Genomic DNA, 23,345 nt, shown 5'->3' on the forward strand with positions numbered 1-23,345 from the left:
CTATAATTAAAGGGCTTAGGGTGCAGCAGAGGTTGCTTTGTTCAATATTGTTTCACCTGCCATTAAAATGAGAACAAAATTGCTTTGATAAGTGGATTAAAAGGCTGTTTGGAGTGATTTTATGTTCTGTAAGCACTGCTGAAGCATCGACCAAGATTTTGTAATCTACTATTCCTCATCTATAAAGTTTCAATCACAGGTTAGTGTTGAATAACGATAACATGTATTCAGTCCTTTGCCCCTCTCCTCCTTTCCAGCCCCACTTTTGGAACAATTATCAATGTAAGGCACCTTGAAATAGGGAGTTGCTTTCTTCAGACAAAGACCCACCATTTTCCTGGGTCATTTTCACTGTCCATGGAGATCACGATCTCAAAACGCTAGTCTCGCAATGACTTGAACTTCTCAGCTACAATGGACCCTCATCTCCACTCCACTTCAGTCACCTACTCCTATGTCCACACCCCATCATTGTCCAGAAATACTTTCAGCTATGAAATCAAACTAGGTTATACTATTCTCTCAATAACCATTTGGTTCTCTGGTTTCATTACTCACCCCTCATTTATTAATAATCTCTCTCTTTCCCACCAACCTATCACTCCTGTTTTCCTTTCTTTCCCAATTCAGTTTAGAAATCATAACATTGCTTCAACCTCTCTTAGTCATCTATGGCCTCAATTCCATTGCCTCATGTATTTCAATGAATCTTTTAAACTGAATTAATCCAGTCATCTGTCTTGTCCATCTAATATCCAAGGCTTATGGGGGCCTGGGCCCCACATTTAGACATTTTGTCAAACTGAGATTATACCATCATCCCAGAGATCTACACCTGCACCAGTACAAGAAGGCATTCATTGTAGAACTTTAAACTTTGTCCTGTTACCAAAGGACACTCTTTAATGCAGTATGAATTAATGTTTTAAGTAAATTCTGTAATTATCTGGCGAATAGCACACAATTGCATTGCACTGTAATCGTTGTGTGTTAAAAGCATTAATTTGCTAAGTGTAAACAATTGAAACATACCTTGGTTTTGTAACCCTCTCGACATTCCAGCATGCTTGAGTAGACTGGGGGCTTGAGAAAAGGAAGTCTCCAGCCCTCTCTCAACCTCTGAAAAGCCTGGCTAACACCCAGGTTCCGGGGGAGGGGGGTGCTGGAGGGAATCTCTCAGGCGCGTGAATTGGTGTCTTTCTATATTTATAGTCTCTAACCATCTTTCCCGTGTCTGCAATCAGCTTCTCACTCATGTGACATGGCTATTCTAAACTTTACTGTTCTCCACATCATGGTTATTCATCATCCACTTACCCTTTAGAAAATCACATCACCTCCAACTACTCAGAGAACGGAGACCACCATGCACAAAAGCCCCACAAATCTTCCCCTGAACTTATAGAAACCCACATACAAGACTTGGCTTGCACATGTACATTTTTTTTGGAAAGAGCAGTCCAGTCCACATGCTTGCTTTTCACTTCCTCACCTTTTATTCATTTACCCTCTGACTCAACACATCCAAAATTGAACTCTTTACCTCTACCCTCTTCCACCTCCAACCACACACACACCCTCCCAAGCCACATCCTCCTTCTGATTCACCATCTCAGTTAATAGCATCATGATCCACTCCCTTATTCAAGCCATAAGCGTGTCCTCTTAATAACTTCCCTTTACCATAAATTACATACAGCCAGTTAACAATTTGTGTTGTTCTTTCAGATCTCTGAAGGTCTGCTGCCCAGCTCCATGACCATTTCTACTTTACTTCCCATCCACTTTTACAGAGCTTCCGGAATCATGTTCCTGCTTCTAGTTTTATGTGGCTCCTGGCTTTACGTGGCTCGATCAGACTTCTACTCTGATATCAGAGTGATCTTTCTAACATGTGAGTCTGATCAGGGTGTGAAACCGTTCAAGACAAATTCATGGCGTATAACCTTAACCATGCTAGTCCTTGCTTCTCTCCTCAATTGATCTCTTGCAACTCACCTATAAGTGTTATGTTTTCCGGGCTTATTGAACCACTTGTGATTCCTTGAATACACCACTTTCCCTCTCATCCTTTGCCCTCTGAAGATGCTGTTCTTGCTGTTTGGAACTCCCTTTTCACCTGGTTTCCCTTGTACTCAACCTCCAACCTCTGTACCTATTCTAACAAAAAGCCTCCTTGCTTTCCCCTTCTCAGTGGTCCCCACCCCACACACCCGGTGAGAGGCTTCTTTTCGGGGCTCACATAATTCACCCACCTCCTCCATCATGGCACTTACCATAGTTTGTTGTGATTGTTTGTGTGTCTGTGTCCCCAATACCACTCTGTGTCCCCCATCTCTTTGTCCCCATGCCAGCAATGCTGACAATAGGTTCTCAGCAAACACAGAAGACAAGGAGGGGAAGAAGGTGAGGAGGTACTCCAGAGCCCAAGAATAGAGGTATGGGTTTGAATGTCAAACAACTAACTTGCTGCCATGATTCCAATTTTGAACATTCATTCCGTTCCCACAGGCCACACAGATGTTTCTCAGTCATATACTTCTAAGACTTCACAACATTTTTTTAAAAATATATATTTTATTGATTTTTCACAGAGCAGAAGGGAGAGGGATAGAGAGTTAGAAACATCAATGAGAGAGAAACACTGATCAGCTGCCTCCTGCACACCTCCCATTGGGGATGTGCCCGCAACCAAGGTACATGCCCTTGGCTGGAATCGAACCTGGGACCCTTCAGTCTGCAGGCCGATGCTCTACCCACCGAGCCAAACCAGTTAGGGCAAGACTTCACAACATTTAATAAATTGCTTGAGTTTTAGAATGTTCTTGATGGAATAAAAGTAACAGTTAACATTGGGTCAGACGTGCTGAGTGCGCTAAATGAAATATCCCATTTAATCCTTATAACAATTCTTTAAAGTTAAAATTAAAAACAACCTCTTATAGCCCTGCAGTGTGGCTCAGTGGTTGAGCATCAACCATGCACCAAGAGGTCGCCTGTTCAATTCCTGGTCAGGGTACATGACCCTCAATCCCCAGCAGGAGGCAGTCAATCAATGTTGATGTTTCTCTCTTATTGATGTTTCTCTCTCTTTCCCTCTGTCTCTCAAGTAAATAAAAATACATTTTTAAAAACAACAACAAAAACCTATTATAGATGAGGAAACTGAGGCACAGAGAGTTAAATAACTTGCCCAAAGTTGTACCACTAGTATGTGATAGAACTGACTTTGAATCTACATTTCTGATACCAGAGCTCAAATGCCCCATCAGGAACATTATATTTAATTTCAGACAGTTCAAAAAGGTTATTCATAAATGTATGCATGTAGGTTACAGGGGTATAGAAACCCTGTCATTTAAGGAGTATTTTATCAACCAACAAATGCTGGTTTAGAGTTATGAAGTCTTAATGTTAAATATTGAGGACAAAGCTAGGTTGATCTCTGGAAAGTCAGATTGAAAGTGTAAAGAGACAATCTTTCATTCCAAAGAAGTTTAGAAAAAAATTAATGGACAATATACTTTTTAGGGGTTTTCATGCTGCAAGGGACATAGGTTACCTCAGTTAAGGAGGCTCTACCTTAAGAATTTACAGAAAGGGAGCCCAGTCGGTGTGGCTCAATGGTTGTGTCAACTTAAAAACCAGGAGGTCACCGTTTGATTTTCAGTCAGAGCACATGCCTGGGTTGTGGGTTTGATCCCTAGTGGGGGGCATGCAGGAAGCAGCTGATCAATGATTCTCTCAACATCATTGATGTTTCTCTCTCTCTCCCTTCCTCTCTGAAATATATATAGATATGTGTATGTACACACACACACACACACACACACATATATACACACACACATATATACTAGTATATATACTAGAGGCCCGGTGCACAAAATTCATGCACTTGAGAGGGGAAGTCCCTCAACCTGGCCTGCACCCTCTCACAGTCCAGGAGCTCTTGGGGAATGTCCGACTGATGGGAGCGGGCCTAAGCCGGCAGTCAGACATCCTTAGCACTGCTGCAGAAGTGGGAGAGGCTCCCACCACCACCGCTGTGCTCACCAGCCGTGAGCCCGGCTTCTGGCTGAGCACACTGACCACCAGGGGGAAGCTCCTGCATTGAGTGTCTGCCCCCTGGTGGTCAGTGCACATCACAGTGACCGGTCGTTCTGCCATTGGGCCAAAACAGGCTCTCCAACATCCACCGAGGGGTCCCGGACTGCGAGAGGGTGCAGGCCAGGGTGAGGGACACCACTGGTGCACAATTGGGGCCGGGGAGGGACACGGGAGGTTGGTCAGCTGGGGAGGGGGAGTGGGAGGGCTTCAGGGTGTGTCCAGCCTGTCTCACTCAGTCCCAATTGGCCAGACCCCAACAGCAAGCTAACCTATCAGTTGGAGTGTCTGCCCCCTGATGGTCAGTGCACATCATAGGGAGCAGTTGAGCTGCTTTAGCATATCATTAGCATATTATGCTTTGATTGGTTGAACGGCCAACCAGATGACTGGACACTTAGTATATTAGGCTTTTATTATATAGGATAAAAGGCTAATATTCCAAGTGTCCTCTCAGGAGTTCGACTGGGAGACCAGGTCGCTCGCTATGATGTGTGCTGACCACCAGTGGGCAGTGCGGAATGAAGGAAGGCCCCGGCCAGCAGCTGGCAGCCGGAAAAGGTAGGTCCTGGCTGGCAGCTGGAAGGCCCTGATAGGCCCTGATTGCTGGCCAGGCCTAGAGACCCTACCCGTGCATGAATTTTGTGCACCGGGCCGCTAGTATATATATATTCACAGAAAGGGAGAAACAGTCCTAGCATGTGGAGCTGGGCTTCGTGGATCTCTATGTCTTGCTCGGGATTCACTGAAGTTCTAACCACATTGGTGGTGATCTCCCAAACCCCTAGAATCAATTACTCTCTGTAAGTTCCCCTGTCAGAGTGATCCACTACTGGGACTCGGCTTCCCTTCCTGCTAACACTGGAGAAGTCTCTGTCTCTCTTACTCATGATTTTGTTCACTCGTGGCTTCAATAGCCTCAAAGCTTCTGCTTATTCCCTTGTTTCTGGATCTTCCTACTCTCTGCAAGCTATCTGTCTGGCACTGAGTGGATGAAATTAAGACGAAACATTTGTATAAGTACTTCTAAAGTGCTGATTATGTGCCAGGAATCGGCAGTAATTGGTTTAATTATGCTTATTTCACAGGGTAATAATGAGGATTAAATAAGAAGTGTGAATGAGTTTTTATTATTGTATTATGTAGATTCAGAAAGCCTGATGTGAACTGACTTGATATAATTATGTGATGAGAAATTAAGGAACAGTTTGCTAAAGAAAGTTCTCTTTGGCCTGATAGGACTCAACTATTCAACTCAGAGATATTATTTCAGAGTTCTCCACTTGAATATTTAGAAGATATTTTGTGTGTACTTGAGAATTAACATAGCCCTGAAATTATTTTTATTCTAATTCATGTTCTGAATTCTCAGATATAAAATGTTCATTACCACAGCCTTTAGCAATTATTATGCATGTTACACATTAAACACTAATCAGTAATTATGAGCTAGACTCTGGCTTGAAGGAGATCCCTCTGAAATAGCTAGAAACTACTATGAACAGTAAACGCATAGGGTAACGATCAGGAGCTTTGTTGGTTTTAAAAACTGCTTTTCAGTCTAGTTATAGGGAGAAGGGAATCTCAAGTGTCACAGCTCCACCTCTAATTTATAGATGGAAAATACCCACTTTAAAAAAAAATCAAAAACTAGTACAAATTATTGTTCGTATTAACAGATATTATCAGAATTGAAAAATAAATTTAGCATACAGATAGATATTTGAAGTCAGGGTCCCTGCAAAGCTATATATGCAACTAAAGGGTAGGTTCTGCAACTCCTGGGGTAATTTATTTATTCAGAATCCATTACTTTGAGGTATGTTACAAAAGGTGTTGTTAGACTGGAATTTTGTTTTTGTTTTCTTAATTGATTAAGGTATTACATATGTGTCCTTATCCCCTTCCTGCCCCCCAACCCTTCCCGGCTCATGCCCTCACCCCACTGGTGTCTGTGTTCATTGGTTATGCTTCTATGCATGCATACAAGTCCTTTGGTTGATCTCTCCCCCTTACCAAAATAAATCAGTCAGAGAAAGATAAATATCACATGATGTCTCTCATTTGTAGACTGGATTTTTTTTTCTAAGCCATAGCTATAGGTCTAAGTAAGAAAGAAAAAGTCTCAAAGTGTCATCTATTTACCAATTTTAGAGAACAAGCAATTTTAAAGCACTTTAGAAGAAATGAACATTTACATATAATTATTTTTTTAAAAAAACCCCACAAGATCATGTTCATCCCTGTTTAGTTACACAACATCAGTTGGGGTGGGGAACTGGGATTAGAAGAGAGATAAGCTACAATCTATGATAATACTTCTTTGTAAAAAAATTATGCCAAGTTTTCACTCATTTAAGTTGGCTTCTCTGACATTTTTCCCTGATAGCAGAAAAAATATTTATGACCAACTCTACTCAGATTACTATCCGGGTGAGCTAGTTGCTTAAACTGCTAAGCACACACCAGGTTATGACAACCTTCCAGAAAGGGTTGGGGACACAGGTAAATTGCTCAATCCTGTTTTTTGGTATTTTGGAGGCTCTGTCAGACCTATTACAGAAAGACCCACTCCTTTCAAATACTATATGTATTTTTCATATGATAGCACAATAGATGCATGTTGGTTAATAGGCTTCTCTTTTTTTAATAAAATGTTCTATATACTGCAGTAAAAATATCATTTTAAGTCAGATTTGTTTTTCTTCTACAACCTAGCTAAAGTTGTCCATATGGGAGAAATTAGTTTGTTCTGAGAGCTGGAGGCGAAGAATGTCAGAGTATAAAGCCCTTCAGGCTTAGGGCAGAACCCAGTGCAGCATGTAATGGAGGCCCCAAAGAGCCTCACCTGTGCAGTGAGCAATACAGACTTGGGCTTTCTACATCGAGGCTTGAAAGTAAAGGTCAGTAGATCTCATCATTAGCCACACGTTACTAAGTTACACAAAAAATGAAAAGGTTATCTTCTAAAAGTACTAAACATATTAGGTTACCTACCAGTGGTTCTCAAGGTATAGTCCCCAAACCAACATCAGCGTCAATGAAACTTTGTTTGAAATGTAGCTTCTCAGGCCATAAGCCAGACCCACTGGATCAGAAGCCCTGGAGGGAGACAGGGCAATCTGGGCTTTAACAAGTCCCTGTAGGTGATTCTGATGCAAGCTAATGTTTGAGGACACTATATTATATTCCACATTCTGTTTTTGTTCTATAAATATTGCTTTGTAAACATCATGCATCAAGGTAAAATCCCTTTACAATTTTATGGATAAATATCCCTTTAATCTCATTATTTATTCCATAAATATCTATATCTGGTATATGTTTTTGACAATTGAAAAAAATCTATTTATTTGATAACATTCATGTTGTAATGAATCTCAAAAAGCGATGTCTTGAATCTTACCTGAAAGGTAACAATTAATTCTATTTTAAAAGGTCTCTAAAGCAGTGATTCCAATATGTTTGCAATTTTAACATTCTGTGACTACTGTTTCATATCTTCAACAAGACATGTGGCACAAACATGTTCTTAAAACCATTAAAGAGGAAATAAGTTAGATAATAAGAGGCACATCAGATAGGTTGATGTATTCTTAAGAGATAGTTTTTAACGTAATAGTTTTAAAAACATTTTTTGTGTCCAGTGGGTGTGGCTTAGTGGTTGAGCATGGACCCATGAACCTGGTCAGGGCACATGCCTGGGTTCCTGGCTCAATCCCCAGTAGGGGGCATGCAGGAGGCAGCCGATTGATGATTCTCTCTCCCTCTCCCTTCCTATCTCTGAAATCAATAAAAACATTAAAAATAATAAGAACAAAAAAATTTGTGTGTGTGCCACATGTCATGTTAAAAATGTGAATGTTACCGAATTACTTTAAGTGGCTTGCTGCCTACTAGTATATAGGTTGTGGCAGGTGTTTTAGTTACATCTCCCTTCTGGCCTCCAGCTATTTAATGCATATATGTATGTAAATGTGTGTGTGTGTGTGTGTGTGTGTGTGTATGTGTGTGGGGGGGCGGTGCCAGGGTTGGGGGGAGATGGGTTTGTTTACTGAAATGTCTCCAGTCCTTCTGACCTTCCCAGAGGCATCAGACACTTTTCAGCTCACACCTCAATTCCTGGCTGGTCTCCCAGGCTCCATCCGGTCTTTCCCACTCCCATCAATCTTCCATGATTCTACACCCATTTCCCTCAAGTGCCATTTTCACCCTTGCTCTCCAACTCAAAACTGCAGGAATTTCTATATAGGCAGCAACCCACCTAAAGTAATTTTCTTAAAACCTTGTTGGGGTCAGGATCCATGCCTAGCACAATGCTTTGTACAAAAACTTAAATGTTGCAGATAGGGTAAGTCATCTATCATATTTTGCCTTTTAAAAAAGGTATGGTGGGATCTCTGGACCAGGAACTGGAAGTTCTGGTTCCAAGAGCTTTATGGCTTTGGCCAAGTCATTTAACCCCGTGCTGCCCAATAAAATTTTCTGTGCTGGGGGAAGGGATGATCTATATCTGTGCTGTTTAAAACAAGAACTGCTAGCCACATGTGTAAGCTACTGAGCACTTGAAGTGGCTAGTGTGACTAAGGAATAGAATTTTCTATTTCATATATGGCTAGTGACTATTGTATTAGACAGAGCAGAAAAACCTCTGAAGACCTCAAGTTCTTGTGTAAAAAAGAGAGTTGAACTAAGTGATCTCTTGTGCCTTTTAGTTCTAAAATGCTGTTATTCTAATTCAGCACAACAAATTCATATGTACATTTTAAGAGTTTAACTTTTGACTTCCTAAAACAAGATACAGTTCTAATGAATGTTAAAGTATACACCTGATACACAGAAATTACGTAAATAATGACCCTCACAAATTGTAATCGATTGTGTATAAATGACTTTTTGGACAGTAGGTAGCATATATTATGACATTGACAACCGAAGAACATGGGGTACTTGGAGAGGGCTTAGCAGACTGAAAGAAGATGATTAAAGAACCGAGAAACGAGACATTGAGTAAAGGCTAAAGATGTGGGGTTGTTTAGACAAATGACTGTGGGAAGACTTAATAATTACATTCAAGTATATGAAGGATTCTTAGCCAGAGATGATGTCCAGATGGTCTCCATTTACTAGACACAATAGACATTAGTGGAATGATCTACTTTTCTAGGCATATCTGCTGCTGTATTCAAGACAGTTTGTAATGCCACATGCTTTTCCTACCTCTACACTACTAGCGAGGAACATTCCCTCTACCTAGAAACCTTTCCTCCCCTCAGCCAATCCATGACTGCTGCTTCTTTTAAGGTGTACTTTCATTCCCTTCTCAAGGAAGCCTTTCACAGTGGATCATCCTTGATTGATCACTCTGGTTCCCTCAGAATGGCAATGCTATATTTCACCTTATTTTATATGTACGAAGTATTTTAAGAATACGTGTTTTATTCTACAATATGTTAAGGGCATAGAGGGGTGCCAGTTGATAAAAAAAAATTGATTGAATAAAAGTCTATTTATATTGCTATAGGTGCTTTCCATTCTACTATTTCTCTCACACACCTTCCTAGTAATGAAAAATAATTTAGATGCTTGGTGTTTGCTAAAGCTCAGTGACATTTTTTCTCTCTTTACAAAAGAAAAAAAGACAAGATAAACAGGAATGGTAAGTTTCAGCCTTATTGAAACCCAGGCTAGCCAGCCTATTCGAATGGACTTTAACTTGTGTGCCAAGTCGGGAGACTGAAGGCTTACATTAGAGGATATCAGGTATTCCGGCTGCTGGAGTTTGCCAGTTGGACACTGCTAAATGTGGCCCTAAATGCAGCTTTTAGTGCTAATTAATGCAGCTTTTACAGTAAGAGACAGCATACTCCCCTGTCTTTTATTCTTTCCTTTGTTTTTTGCTTTTCATGTATTCTTTCTTCCCACCCCCCTTTTTTTTTAAACAAGAAAAAAAGTAGAGTAGAGCAGTGGTTCCCAACCCTGAAATTACCCATCAGAATCAATACACATTTGTAAAAATACATAAAATAATGCTCTATTTTTAAAAAAATATATTTTATTGATTTTTTACAGAGAGGAAGGGAGAGGGAGAGGGAGAGAACCTGAAACATCGATGAGAGAGAAACATCGATCAGCTGCCTCCTGCACACTCCCTACTGGGGATGTGCCCGCAACAAAGGTACATGCCCTTGACCGGAATCGAACCTGGGACCATTGAGTCCACAGGCTGATGCTCTACCCACTGAGCCAAACCGGTTAGAGCAATGCTCTATTTTATATAAAAAGTCAGAGTAATTAAGAAAATAAGTATCATTTCACACCCACCAGATTGAAAAATATTTAAAAATGTGTGTCATGTCTCCAATAAAAACGTCAAGTTTCATAGGAGTAATTGGGTATTTCTCTTATTGCACCTACCACTATTATGAGCACTAGAATGTAAACTTCCAGATATAGAAAGTTTTGTCTGTTTTGTTCATTGCTGTATGTGCAGTGCCTAGAAATGCCCAGCACACAGTAGGTAATCAATAAACATCTGTGGAAGGATGAATGAATACTTGCTGATTAATTGGATGACTAAGAAGCCTTCGGGATCAATAGTTTTCCTAAGAAACCTCCAGTCAGTTTTTAGAAACTTCAGACCTAGGTTTTCAAAGTTGTAAGGACCAAGGTTGGTGGAGCGTGGCCTGGGACAGGAACGAAAGGCAGGACGAGGGATTTCCCCACTCTGACCACATCTTCCTACCACAGTTCCCACTTCCCAGTCCTCACTACCTCAAATACCCAGCACTTCATAATTCACCCAGCCGCTAGCCTTTCTGGGGCCCATATTTCATTTTTTTCTAATCTGCATTCCATTGTCACATACTTCACGATCCCAAAAAGGTTTCCATTGCTATGAACTTAGATCCGTCAGTTCTGTGCTTTGACAACTACTATAATCTTCTGTTTGATCTTTGGACTTTGGACTTTCCTTACCCCAATTCATCACTGCCAGACTAATCTTTCCAGAGTATCACTTTCCTGATGCTACCACCCTGCTCCAAAGTCTTTAATGACTGCTATATGTCATCTATTTAAAAGATTTACTTTTCTTAGCTTTGTACCCACAGCCCTCAGTGACCGGTTCCCCATTAATCTGTCTTCTCTGTGTTATTACCCAGAACTCCTGAACAGGACTCCTCAGTCCCAACTCCTCAGATGTACTCATGTCCCCCCAAATCACCTTGTGTTCTTCTGCCTATTTTTTTGCTCATGAGATAGACCTAAGTGTCCCAGGTTCTCCAGTCTTCATCCTGAATCCATTGTTTGAATATCTAAATTATAATTCTGCAAGCCTTCTCAAGTCATTTTCAGAATTTCTGAAAAAATGCTGTCAAGTCCCAGAAAACCATTGTGTTGTCACATGTCACCATGGTCAGTTTCTCACTTCAGAATACTACCCTATCCTCAGTTGATCACAGCTTGCTCTTCAAAGCTGGCTTCTAAGGCTGCTGCTGTTCTCCAAGGATAATTCGCCCCAGGCTGCTGGTCTGATTCCACACAGTACAGCTCCATCCAGTTTATACCGGTGTGCACAATTTTACACAGGCTTAGGGATAATGAGTGGACCTACTGTACTACTGATGCCCTGTGGCCATATTCACCACCCTTCCCTGCTCCCTCAGTCTCCACACCTGAGTCACACGCCCATCATGTGGACTGAGTCGGTCAGGGAACACAGATTCAGTGTCAGTGAAGTGCCAGGCAATATGCTAGGCACTGAGGATACAAGGGGGGACCAAATAGACACAGTTGCTGTTTTCATGACAGACATTAAATAATTACAAATAGTTGAGCAAATAATTCGAAGTGTGCAAAATGCTGCCAAAGAAACACCAAGAATCCAAGCTGAGGTCCTCTACCTTCTCTGGGGCTCAGAGAAAGGGGAAAAAAGGGCTCCCATCTCCTAAACTCTATCTAGTCAAATTAATAATAAAATAAGCCCGGCCTGTGGGCTCAGTGTTTTAACGTTGACCTATGAACCAGGAGGTCACTGTGTGATTCCTGGTCAGGGCACATGCTGGGATTGTGGCTTGATCTCCAGTGGGGGGCTTTCGGGAGGTAGCCAATGAATGATTCTCTTTCATCATTAATGTTTCTCTCTCCTCCTCTCCCTTCCTCTTTGAAATAAATAAAATTATATTAAAAATAATAATAATCTTGCCCTGGCTGGCATGACTCAGTGATTAGAGCTTCAGCCTGCCCACGGAGGGGGTCTTGGATTCAATTCCCAGTCAAGGGCAAGGGGTGCAGGTTTGATCCCTGGCCCCAGTGAGGGGAGGGGGGCATGTGGGAGCAACCAATAAATGGATGTGTCTCTTTCACATTGATGTTTCTCTCTCTCTCCCTCCCTCCCACCCCTCTACTCTCTCTAAAAATCAATGGAAAAAATATCCTTGGGGGAGGATTAATCAATAATAATAATCTTAAGAAAAGCAATTCTGACCTTAAGGAAGACAGCTTTTTACATTATTTTGCTGCTTAGCTCCAGATTTTTTCATATTTCCTCAACAGAAAATGAAAAAAGCCACAATTCATGAACACTTAAACCATGTGCTTGGCACCATTCTAAGATATGTGTGTGTGTGTGGGGTGTGTGTGTGTGTATACTAGTCTATATGTAATTTTCACAATAATCTATGCATGAGTCCTAATAATTTCCCCTTTTATAGAAAAGGCAACTAAGGCACAGAAAGGTCATAACTAGCTTGGTCACACAGCAAGTAATGGCAGAAGTAACAATCCAGGCAATTTGACTGGCTACCCCAAAGTCTTATTACTACTTCTTAATACAAAAACCTGCATAATCACAGATAGGTCATTAAAATGATTTTCCCAAAACAATGGATTGATCTTCCTTCAAAGGTGTATTCACCTCCACCTTTAAAGCAGAGAGAGAATATTGGCAGCTCCTCTGCATCAGTCCCCATCTTCTGCCTCTGAACTTTCATCCCAGAGCAAGGCTCAGGGCACTCTGCCACATCACGCTCCTCTACTCAGCTGGCCTGCTCTCTCTGCCAGGTGCTGGAACCCCATCCATTCTTTTGTAGAAGCCAGACCAAGCCCTTCCCAGGCCTAGTTCATAGTGGTCTCTTCCATCTCTGAATTCATGTAACAATCACTGTTCATAGACATACTCTTACAGATGACCTTCTCTACAAAGTTTATAGGGAGTGTGTATTTCCCCCAAGTAAATAGCACAGTGCCTTGCATTGCATGAAATTGGTACTCAAAAATAACTGATTGACTAACTGATTGATAAAGAGAGGGTCCCCAGATTGTAGGGGGCCTGTGTGGCAGGCAGCCAGACTGGTAGCAAGTAGGCATTTTAGTTCTTGATTTTATGTTTTTTTATATGATTTTAAAAAAATCTATGGATATTTTGAACATATATAGAAAATACTCACTCAATATATTATTAACATGCCAAGCCATTGTGCTAAGTATTAAAAGCTAAACTCTCTTTCCTGACCTCTATACCCAGCTTGCTAGTTGCCTTCCAGGTATATCCACAAGTTCAAATCCAAGATTATCATCCTTATCCCTACAACATAGAAACAAATATTCCAAACTTGCCTCTCCTTAAAGTCTCAACATTTTTTGTCAATTACCTTTTCCATTAAAAAACATCTAAGTTAGATATTCATGTTATGAATGTAATGAGGAAACAGTACAAAGAGACCTGTTCTTTATTCTTTTGCCAACTTAATAATACCATCAGGGCAACTCTCTCTGTTTCCATGCAGATCTTGTACTAGCGGTGGGCAGCTGTAATTTTAATTATTATGTGCTAAAAGAGTTTACAATTACTTTCAGAACATTCTTTTTTAATTGAGGATTTTAAGTGGGACAAATGAAGCAAAGAAACTGTTATATTTTTCACAGCCCTTGAGAAATAAATCTTTATACAATGTAGAAGTATAATTAAATAAAATTCAAATTTAAAAAGCTAATAATTCATATTAATGATACATGGTAGAGATGTTTAAGTTTCTTCCACAATTTCAATCGGGAATTAATTAGCTTCTAAAATAAAATACATGGAAAATTAAGGACTCACTTGAATTCGAATGCAACAAATATTAACTAGAGTTTTAGTCCTTTGTAACTTCTATAAAAATTTCCCAAATGTATTGGTATAGACTATGTTAGGGATAGAGTCTATTTCCTATGTTAGCTTTTTAAAAGGCAAATTTAAAGAAAAGCATGTTGGTTGAGCGTTGTCCCATGCACAGAGAGGTTGCCAGTTTGATTCCCGGTCAGGGCACACGCCCAGATTGTGGCTCAATCCCCAGTAGGGGATGTGCAGGAGGCAGCCAATGTTTCTATTTCCCCTTTCTCTTTCTCTCTCTAAAATCAATATAAACATATTTAAAAAAAAAAGAAAAAAAAAGAAAAGCACCTTGGCATTTGTTTCTGCTCTAAGTGGGTTCTTTACATTTTACCTTAATTACTTTGCAAAGTAATTGCTTATCTATAAGTAAGCACTAAAATAAAAATTGGTAAATAAAAATATAGTAAATATAGATTATCTGAAAGAATACTGCTAAGACATTTCTCCCACGCCATAGCAGTGGTATAAAACATGAACATGACGCATGATAGGATCCACAATAAAGTAAGAAAATGTCTGTTCATGACTTTTTCTTGAAGGGTAGCACACACCATCAGAATCCTGAAAAAGATAAACTTAAATTATTTAGTACACAACAGTATTCAAATAATAGTCAACATATTTAACTAATATATTTTCTGTTAAAATGTCATGAAACATTAAATCTTTGACAATAAATTGGCAGTTAAGTAATTTTTAAGAAATATCGACAGTCTACTTTGCTAACAATACATATGTTCATTGCTACACAAACATGCATAATTTTTTCCTTAAGAAATTTGTAGTCTAAAAAGAAATCCATCTTTTGAAAAAGTGCTTATAAAGTGCTAATATTGCTAAAATTTCCATTTTGCAATTTTCTTCTATCTTTGTTTTCTTTTAAAACATGGTCCATATGTACTATGAGGGACTGTATTTCTTTTGTTTATCAATAAAAAGCACCTAGCCCAGCATAGTAAATACTCAATAAACACTGAAGTGATCGAATGAAGACACTTAGATGTGTCAGTAATATTTTGTATGCTACTAAAATTCAAGCATCCGATTCTGTGGCACAAAGACATTCATGGCATTCTTACTTATTTGACCTATAAGTTGTGGTTTGACAGAGAACTATGATTTATGTCCCATGAGTCACAGATTTAGCTCTTACTAAGGACTATTATTAGACATGTACAACAGAAAGGAAGGTAGGGAGAAAAGTTCATACTGTTCTCCAAAAAAAAGCATACCTTAAATTTAACAAAAAGCTAGATATCATCATCTTTTTTCATAGGTATAACATAGCCCTAACTGCTAACTCCAGTTGTAACAACCCTGTTAATAGCAAGTAATTAAATTCATTGGTAGTAAATTTCCTCTCCACTTACATATGCTGTAACTTTAAAGATGAAAGAGGTAATTTGTATTTCCTTGGTTTGAGGATGCTTTCGAACACTAAAATAAGGGAGAAATATACATTTTAAATATAACGAGCATTGGCATAATGCATTTAGTATTCAGGTGTTCTTAATCATATGTAATATGGAAATATGTAACATCCAACTAAAGTGATTTAAAGAGAGTGGCAGCTGCGGTTTCATTCAAGGGTGATGCAAAGTCAACTGAGTTGGAATTGCAAAAATCTGAATTTTAGAAGGTTGGGGCCAATCTGAGATTCAAACGACATGACTCCAAGGCCAGAGACAATTATTGGAAAAACGAGAATTGGTAAAAGATTGAAGTGTAGAGAACTGGAAGGGTAGATAAATACACATTAACTACACAACTTAAACACAAATGCCAGTTCTGCCACTGATGTTATTTCACTTTGGTCAAGATTAATATTTCTGAACCTTAATTTTCTCATATGTAAATGAGGCATACTATGGTTCCTTTTAGGATTACAGGAGAATTAAGTAAGATAATGTATATGGAAGCTATTTGTTAAATTATGTATTACTAAATTATACAATATTAAAAGCAGCCCTGGCCAGTTTGGCTCAGTGGATGGAGTGTTGGCCTGTGGACTGAAGGGTCCCGGGTTCAGTTCTGGTCAAGGGCATATACCTGGGTTGTGGGCTCAATCCCCAGTGGGGGGCATGCTGGAGGCAGCTGATCAATGATTCTCTCTCATCATTGATGTCTCTCTCTCTCTCCCCCTCTTCCTCTCCCTCTCCCTCTCTGAAATCAATAAAAATATATAAAAAATAAATTTAAAAAAGCATTTCCTCTTAGTAGCTGTCTTTCAGTTATACTCTCCACAAAACATTACTAATATACAGTCAGAAAGCAAATTGAGGATAGAGGAAATAAACTACAGGTAGATATCTACATGTAAATATATATGGGTTATATTTATAATGCTTTATAATCTGCAAAATACCTTTATATAATTTACCTCATAAAGATCAGACAACTCAGTGAGGTAGGCATCATTTCACCAATTTTATAAACAACTAGAAGCCCAATGCATGAAATACGTGCAAGAGTAGGCCTTCCTTCCCCTGGCTGCCAGCACGAGCTTCCCTCTGGCACCTGGGGCCCAGGCTTCCCTCACAGCCCCAACTTCGTCCGGAAGGTCATCTGGTCTAATTAGCATATTATGCTTTTATTATTATAGATAGTACTAGAAAGTTAAATGATGTATTTAAGACATTCCAACTAAAAGTGGTATTTCTGGGAATAGAACCTAGCTGACACAGAGTCCAGTTCTCTTTTCCTACACCTCACCTGTTTATCCTGTCCTTACATACGCATCAAGGGTATTACTCAGATGTGATGTGTAGGTTAAATTTAAAGGAGCTATCCCTCCTCTTCACTTTGTCAGGTGAAAGCACTGCTTCTCCTTTGCTAATTATGTAAAAGTAATGGGAGGAGAGAGAAAGGAGGAAGAGGGTGGACTTTGTGGGAGGGTGAGGGTGTGTCTGAGTCTGTGCAGCTATTGGGAATGGCCAGACCTAAGACATTTCAGGGTTCAAGATTCTTAGGCTGTTTTCATTTCTAAAACATTTCATTCTGATTTAAACCCAGGATTCATGTAATTAAACTAATTTCCATATATTTATATGACATGGATTGAGGTAATTTTCTTTATTTATCTAATGCCCAAGATATACTTTTTAAAAAGTTGAAGAGTACATTTAAAATTCTGTGCTATAACAATTACATATAAAACACTTGTATACACCTACACAACCAACCAGATCAAAATACAGAACCTATCTACAGTTACATCTAATTTTATTTCTAAAATTTTAAATATTGATCTGAAGGTGTTTATATAAATGTAAACATATATAAAAATTCACCAACCTGTATGTACATTGTGATTTGTTCACTTTAGTGTATGGAAATTACCCCTCAATTTAAAAAAATCTAAATCTAAAAAAAACACCTTGTAGAAGTTTGTGCTTATCAAATAAACTTAGAGGACAATTTAGTATTTGATACTTCCTTTAACAACCTCTTAACACATTTTAACATGTACCATAAGTGTATTTTTAAAAGTCCACATTTCTTTTAAAAAAAAATAATTATTGATTTTAGAGAGGGGATAGGAGAAGGGAGAGAGAGAGTGAGAGAGAGAGAGAGAGAAAACACACACATTGATTTGTTGTTCCACTTATTTATGTACGCACTGGTTGATTCTTGTATGTGCCCTGACCAGGGATTGAACTCACAACCTTGGTGAATGAGGACAATGCTCTAACCAACTGAGCTACTTAGCCAGGACCTATAAGTGTATTATTCAAAAAAGAAACTACGATTTATACATTAAAAGTTGGTTCCTAACAGAAATAAATCAATTACTCCATTTTATTACCTCTAATTCTATATTGCTATTACTTTAAAATATCTCATAAGATAATTTTCTAATTTTATAGGTCAAGTACAGTAACATCCATCTGATGTCTCTTAAGAAAAAAAATAAAAGGAAATGTAAAGTGATATTAATTAGTGATTTCAGGTATGCCACTAATAATTGCATTGTATCAGATGTTAGCAATCACTAACTCACTCTCCAGATAATGGTTTTGACGGATGCTGGGACATAATTTCCATAATGCTCTTTTCATTTTTTTAAATGGTGGGAGAGTTTTCTAAACATTCTTAATTAATTAATTTTATTTTATTATCTTTAAAATTTATCCTTATTGTTGGAAGTATCACAGATATCCCTTTACTCCCACTGACCCCCTCCACCCTGCTCCCTACCCCTCCCCAGACTTCTCAGCATTATTGTCTGGCCATGGGCTATGCATATATGTATATAAGTTCAAGAGAGGAAGGGAGAGGGAGAGAGAGAAGAAGAGCGAGGAAGAGAGAAACCTCAATTTGTTGTTTCACTTAATTATGCATTATATGTGCCCTGACCAGGGGTTGAACCTGCAAACTTGGCGTATTGGGATGATACTCTAATCAATTGAGCTACCAGGCCAGGACCCATATAGTTCTTTTAAAAAGTATGTAAGGGTCTAGAAATAAAATAATAAATGAATGATTTCTTATTGATATCATTTGGGCTAATTTCTGAGGATCAGCCCTGTACTGGCTCTAATTGGGCTGGGCTCCTTCCCCACCTCCCCCACCATGAGGACTTGTGTGCATCTCCCCTGCGCTGGGAATAGGCTGCCCTCCTCTTTGCTGGCTCTCTTGGACTCCATTTGATTCAAGACTTCCCTGACTGCTGACACTGACAATTTCCTCTTTTGAATTTCTGGAGCATGTATAAAGTATAAAATGCTATTAACACTTGCCTATAATTAATTGAACATTTGATTATATAAAAATTTTACTTATAAAGGATTTTAAACAATTTACATTACTATTATTTAATGTTAGTTTGTTGTAATTTCCTTAAGATCAAGGACTATCTGATGCTCCTTTTGTAGTCTCTTTAGGCTCCAAAGACTCTGAAGCTTAGAGTTTGGCAGAGTTCTGTGCACAATATTAACACTTACTGGCTGCCTGATTAAGTGATTCCATGGACTCAATTTATATTTGTCTGTAAGATGTCATGAATTTTGGCTACTCATTTAATTAGTCTTTGAGGCATACTTTTTTTTTTTTTTTTTTCACCCAAAGAGTGTAGAAGAGAATCGCAAATAAGAATCCAGGGAAGGGAATGTAGGAGAAAACAGAAGTTTCTTCAATGTTTAGGTTCTAAAGTTACTTCTATTTCAAATATCTCTAATAGAATTTCCTCCTCCACAGTGCATGGTAGTGAGGAATTCCACAGGTTCATGTGGCTGCTGAGAAACCACACACTGTGGTGGCAGTGGGGTGTGTGTATGTCGAGGTGTAATGAGAAGTGTCCACAGGGAGTGCTAGAAGTGGTCTTGCAAGTTTTCATGAGCTGCAAATGGTAAGAACAGAATGTTTGATGTAGGTATGTGTGTGCTTTTTCTGAAATTCTGTTTCAAATATATCTCATCCAGCAACCTCTAATGACTTTTTCATAAAAATCAGAGATCACTTATAGAAATATTTTTGTTTTTAAAACCATATATCAGAAATTAACTAAAATAAAGTAGCTAAATCGTGTAGTTTTTTGTATAGCTCTATGATACATGAAATAGATAAGAAAACTGAGGTGTTGAGTTTAAGTAAGTAATAATCAGGAGTTTGATAGAAGTAAATTCTGTTGTTTTCCTGGTAAAGTAACTTTTACAGCTAAATTCTGGGGCCCTTTGTTTCACTTGTTCCTATCCCCTTTGCCTATAAAGATGATCCAATACCTTTATCAGTGAAAAACCCAACCAAAGAACTTTCATTTTATTTAAAATTAAAATATAGGAGAAACCAAGATGGCGGCATAGGTTAATGCCGGAGTTTGCCTCCTCGAACAACCACTTCAAAAATACAACTAAAAGACGGAACAGACTTCCAGAACCACAGGAAGTCTGGCTGAGTGGAAGTTCTACAACTAGGAGGAACCGAGAACAGAGGAGGCGCAGTGCTGAAGTAAAATACTAAGGTGCGGAGTGCATGCGGCGCGGGCTGGTGGCTGAGGGCATGGTTGTCTGTTTCAATCTGCAGGGAGCCTCAGACTCTGAGCTCCAGATCCGGGCGAGTCTCTAGGGACCCAGACTCAAACGGGAGAAGCAGGACTGTCTGGCTATGGTCCCTCCGAGGTTTGCAGCGGTTGCTGGGACAGAGAGGCAGAGCCCCTGGGGACGGACTGAGAGCAGCCATAACTGCTCCCTCCCCCGCCCTGTTGATCCCGTGGGACCCGCCCCGCCCAAGCCCTGCACAGAGGCATTTGCCGGATAGCCTCAGGTAAAGGCTAGATTAGCACCTCCCTAGAGGACACAAGTTCTTCACTGCAGACACAGCTGATTATCACAGCCAGTCGGCCTGGAGGTCAAATCCCTCTAATATTAACTACAACAGTCAAGGCTTAACTACAACAAGACTGCGCACAAAGACCACTAGGGGGTGTACCAAGAAAGTGTAAAAACTGCGGAGACAAAGAAACAGGACAAAACTATCGAGGGAGGACATTGAGTTCAGAACCACACTTTTGAGGTCTCTCAAGAGGCTTCTAGAGTCTGTCGATAAACTTGATGAGATGTACAGGAAATCTAATGAGACCCTCGATGGTGTGATAAAGGACCATCTAGAAAGTAAGCATACACTGACTGAAATAAAGAATATTATACAGACTCCCAACAGCAGACCAGAGGAGCGCAAGAATCAAGTCAAAGATTTGAAATGTGAAGAAGCGAGAAACACCCAACCGGAAAAGCAAAATGAAAAAAGAACCCAAAAATACGAAGATAGTGTAAGGAGCCTCTGGGACAGCTTCAAACGTACCAACATCAGAATTATAGGGGTACCAGAAGATGAGAGAGAGCAAGATATTGAAAACCTATTTGAAGAAATAATGACAGAAAACTTCCCCCACCTGGTGAAAGAAATAGTCTTACAGGTCCAGAAAGCGCAGAGAACCCCAAACAAAAGGAATCCAAAGAGGACCACACCAAGACACATCATCATTAAAATGCCAAGAGCAAAAGACAAAGAGAGAATCTTAAAAGCAGCAAGAGAAAGAAACTCAGTTACCTACAAGGCAGTACCCATACGACTGTCAGCTGATTTCTCAACAGAAACTTTGCAGACCAGAAGGGAGTGGCAAGAAATATTCAAAGTGATGAATAGCAAGAACCTACAACCAAGATTACTTTATCCAGCAAAGCTATCATTCAGAATTGAAGGTCAGATAAAGAGCTTCACAGATAAGGAAAAGCTAAAGGAGTTCATCACCACCAAACCAGTATTATATGAAATGCTGAAAGGTATCCTTTAAGAAGAGGAAGAAGAAGAAAAAGGTAAAGATACAAATTATGAACAAACATCCATCTATCAACAAGTGAATCTAAGAATCAAGTGAATAAATAACCTGATGTACAGAATGAACTGGTGATTATAATGAATCAGGGACATAGAAAGGGAATGGACTGACAATTCTTGGGGGGAAAAGGGGTGTGAGAGATGCGGGAAGAGACTGGACAAAAATCGTGCACCTATGGATGAGGACAGTGGGTGGGGAGTGAGGGCGGAGGGTGGGGCGGGAGCTGGAAGGAGGAGAGTTATGGGGGAAAAAAAAGAGGAACAAATGTAATAATCTGAACAATAAAGATTTAATTAAAAAAAATTAAAATATAAATAAAAGATATAAAGTTTTTATCTGCATTTGATCTTCATAAAGAAAAGCACACACCTAGAATACTTAAAACAAATTGGGATTTGGGGTTAGTTTAAAAAGTAAAGATTACACTTAGATGAAAATTCTTCCAAAAATTAAAAAGGTAATTTTTTAAACTATTAGTCAAGCAAATTCAAACAGCCCGAGGGATCTTCTGTTCTCTTGAGATTTAATAGGAGGCCTGGGGTAAAGAAGACCTGGAAGATGGCAGTTGCTAATGAGGAATGGAGCAGGTAACAGGTCTGAATGAGGAAACAACAAGAGGCAGGTGAAGAATGAGGGGACTGAGCACTAAAAGAGGGACAGGGAGCCCTAGCTAGTCTGTCTCAGTGGATAGAGCATCAGCCTGCAGACTCAAGGGTCCGGGGTTCAATTCCAGCTGAGGCAGCTGATCAATGATTCTCTCTCATCATTGGTGTTTCTCTCTCTCCCCCTCTTCCTTCCTCTCTGAAATCAATTAAAAAAACATTTTTTTAAAAAAGGGACAGAGAGCCAAAACCGGTTTGGCTCAGTGGATAGAGCGTCGGCCTGCAGACTGAAAGGTCCCAGGTTCGATTCTGGTCAAGGGCATGTACCTTGGTTGCGGGCACATCCCCAGTGGGAGATGTGCAGGAGGCAGCTGGTCGATGTTTCTCTCTCATCGATGTTTCTAACTCTCTCTCTCTCTCCCTTCCTCTCTGTAAAAAATCAATAAAATATTTAAAAAAAAAAAGGGACAGAGAAATCAAGACATTTTCTAGCTTGGAAGAGGAGGAGGCTATGAGGAGGTTAGGGTGGTGCCATTTTTATTTACTTTGGTTGCTAATAGGACCACAAACAGATGCTGGGCAATCCCACCATAGTTTAACAAACAATTTATTCTATTAACTAGAGGTTTACATATCGTAATCCAGCAACATTACCTTACTAGATCCTTATAGATAAGCTTTGTTGTTTCCAGATATGGATTAATCACATCCTCATATTGACAAAGGGCTCCACCAAGGCAAAGATGTTTGAAAAGACAAAACAGGAACTCCTCTCTATCTGGTTGGCTGAATATTTCATATTTTTCTGAGTCTTCCACTAGCAAAACCTATGTAAGATGAGAAATTCATCTTAATGTAACATAATTCGAGGTTCTAATTTTTATGTTTTTGCAAGTTTCAATTTACATCACCTTAGTCCTATTTTAATAACCAATCCTGAGGCAACTGGCGAGAGTGATCTGTGAGACTTGCAGCTGGTTTCTAGCCCCATTTTATCCTTAGGTACTGACCTTCAATGAAAGAAATAAATCTAAATCTAAACCTTCTCTTCTACTTTATTTCTTTGTTCTAGTTTCTATCTTCAGTAATTGTTTCAGTGCTATTGCTATTTAGTGTTGAGTCAACGTAAATCTTATTTAGAAAC

The 23,345-nt window shown here is 39.4% G+C and overlaps 1 protein-coding gene across 1 annotated transcript in view; it reads right to left on the reverse strand.

Moving 5' to 3' along the window:
• Positions 1-14,131: 14,131 nt before the first annotated feature.
• Positions 14,132-23,345, reverse strand: part of CFAP300 (cilia and flagella associated protein 300) — a 34,635-nt gene continuing 25,421 nt past the window's right edge. The window contains exons 5-7 of the mRNA XM_070426916.1: positions 22,856-23,028; positions 15,634-15,700; positions 14,132-14,824 (exon numbers count right to left, since the gene is read on the reverse strand). Of these exons, the coding sequence (XP_070283017.1) occupies positions 14,696-14,824; positions 15,634-15,700; positions 22,856-23,028 (369 nt within the window). The 3' untranslated portion in view covers positions 14,132-14,695. The remainder of the gene's footprint in view (positions 14,825-15,633; positions 15,701-22,855; positions 23,029-23,345) is intronic.

This window comes from Myotis yumanensis, unplaced genomic scaffold (assembly GCF_028538775.1).
Source record: "Myotis yumanensis isolate MYYU_CA2020_CCGP unplaced genomic scaffold, mMyoYum1.0.hap1 SCAF_10, whole genome shotgun sequence".
Lineage (NCBI taxonomy): Eukaryota > Metazoa > Chordata > Mammalia > Chiroptera > Vespertilionidae > Myotis > Myotis yumanensis.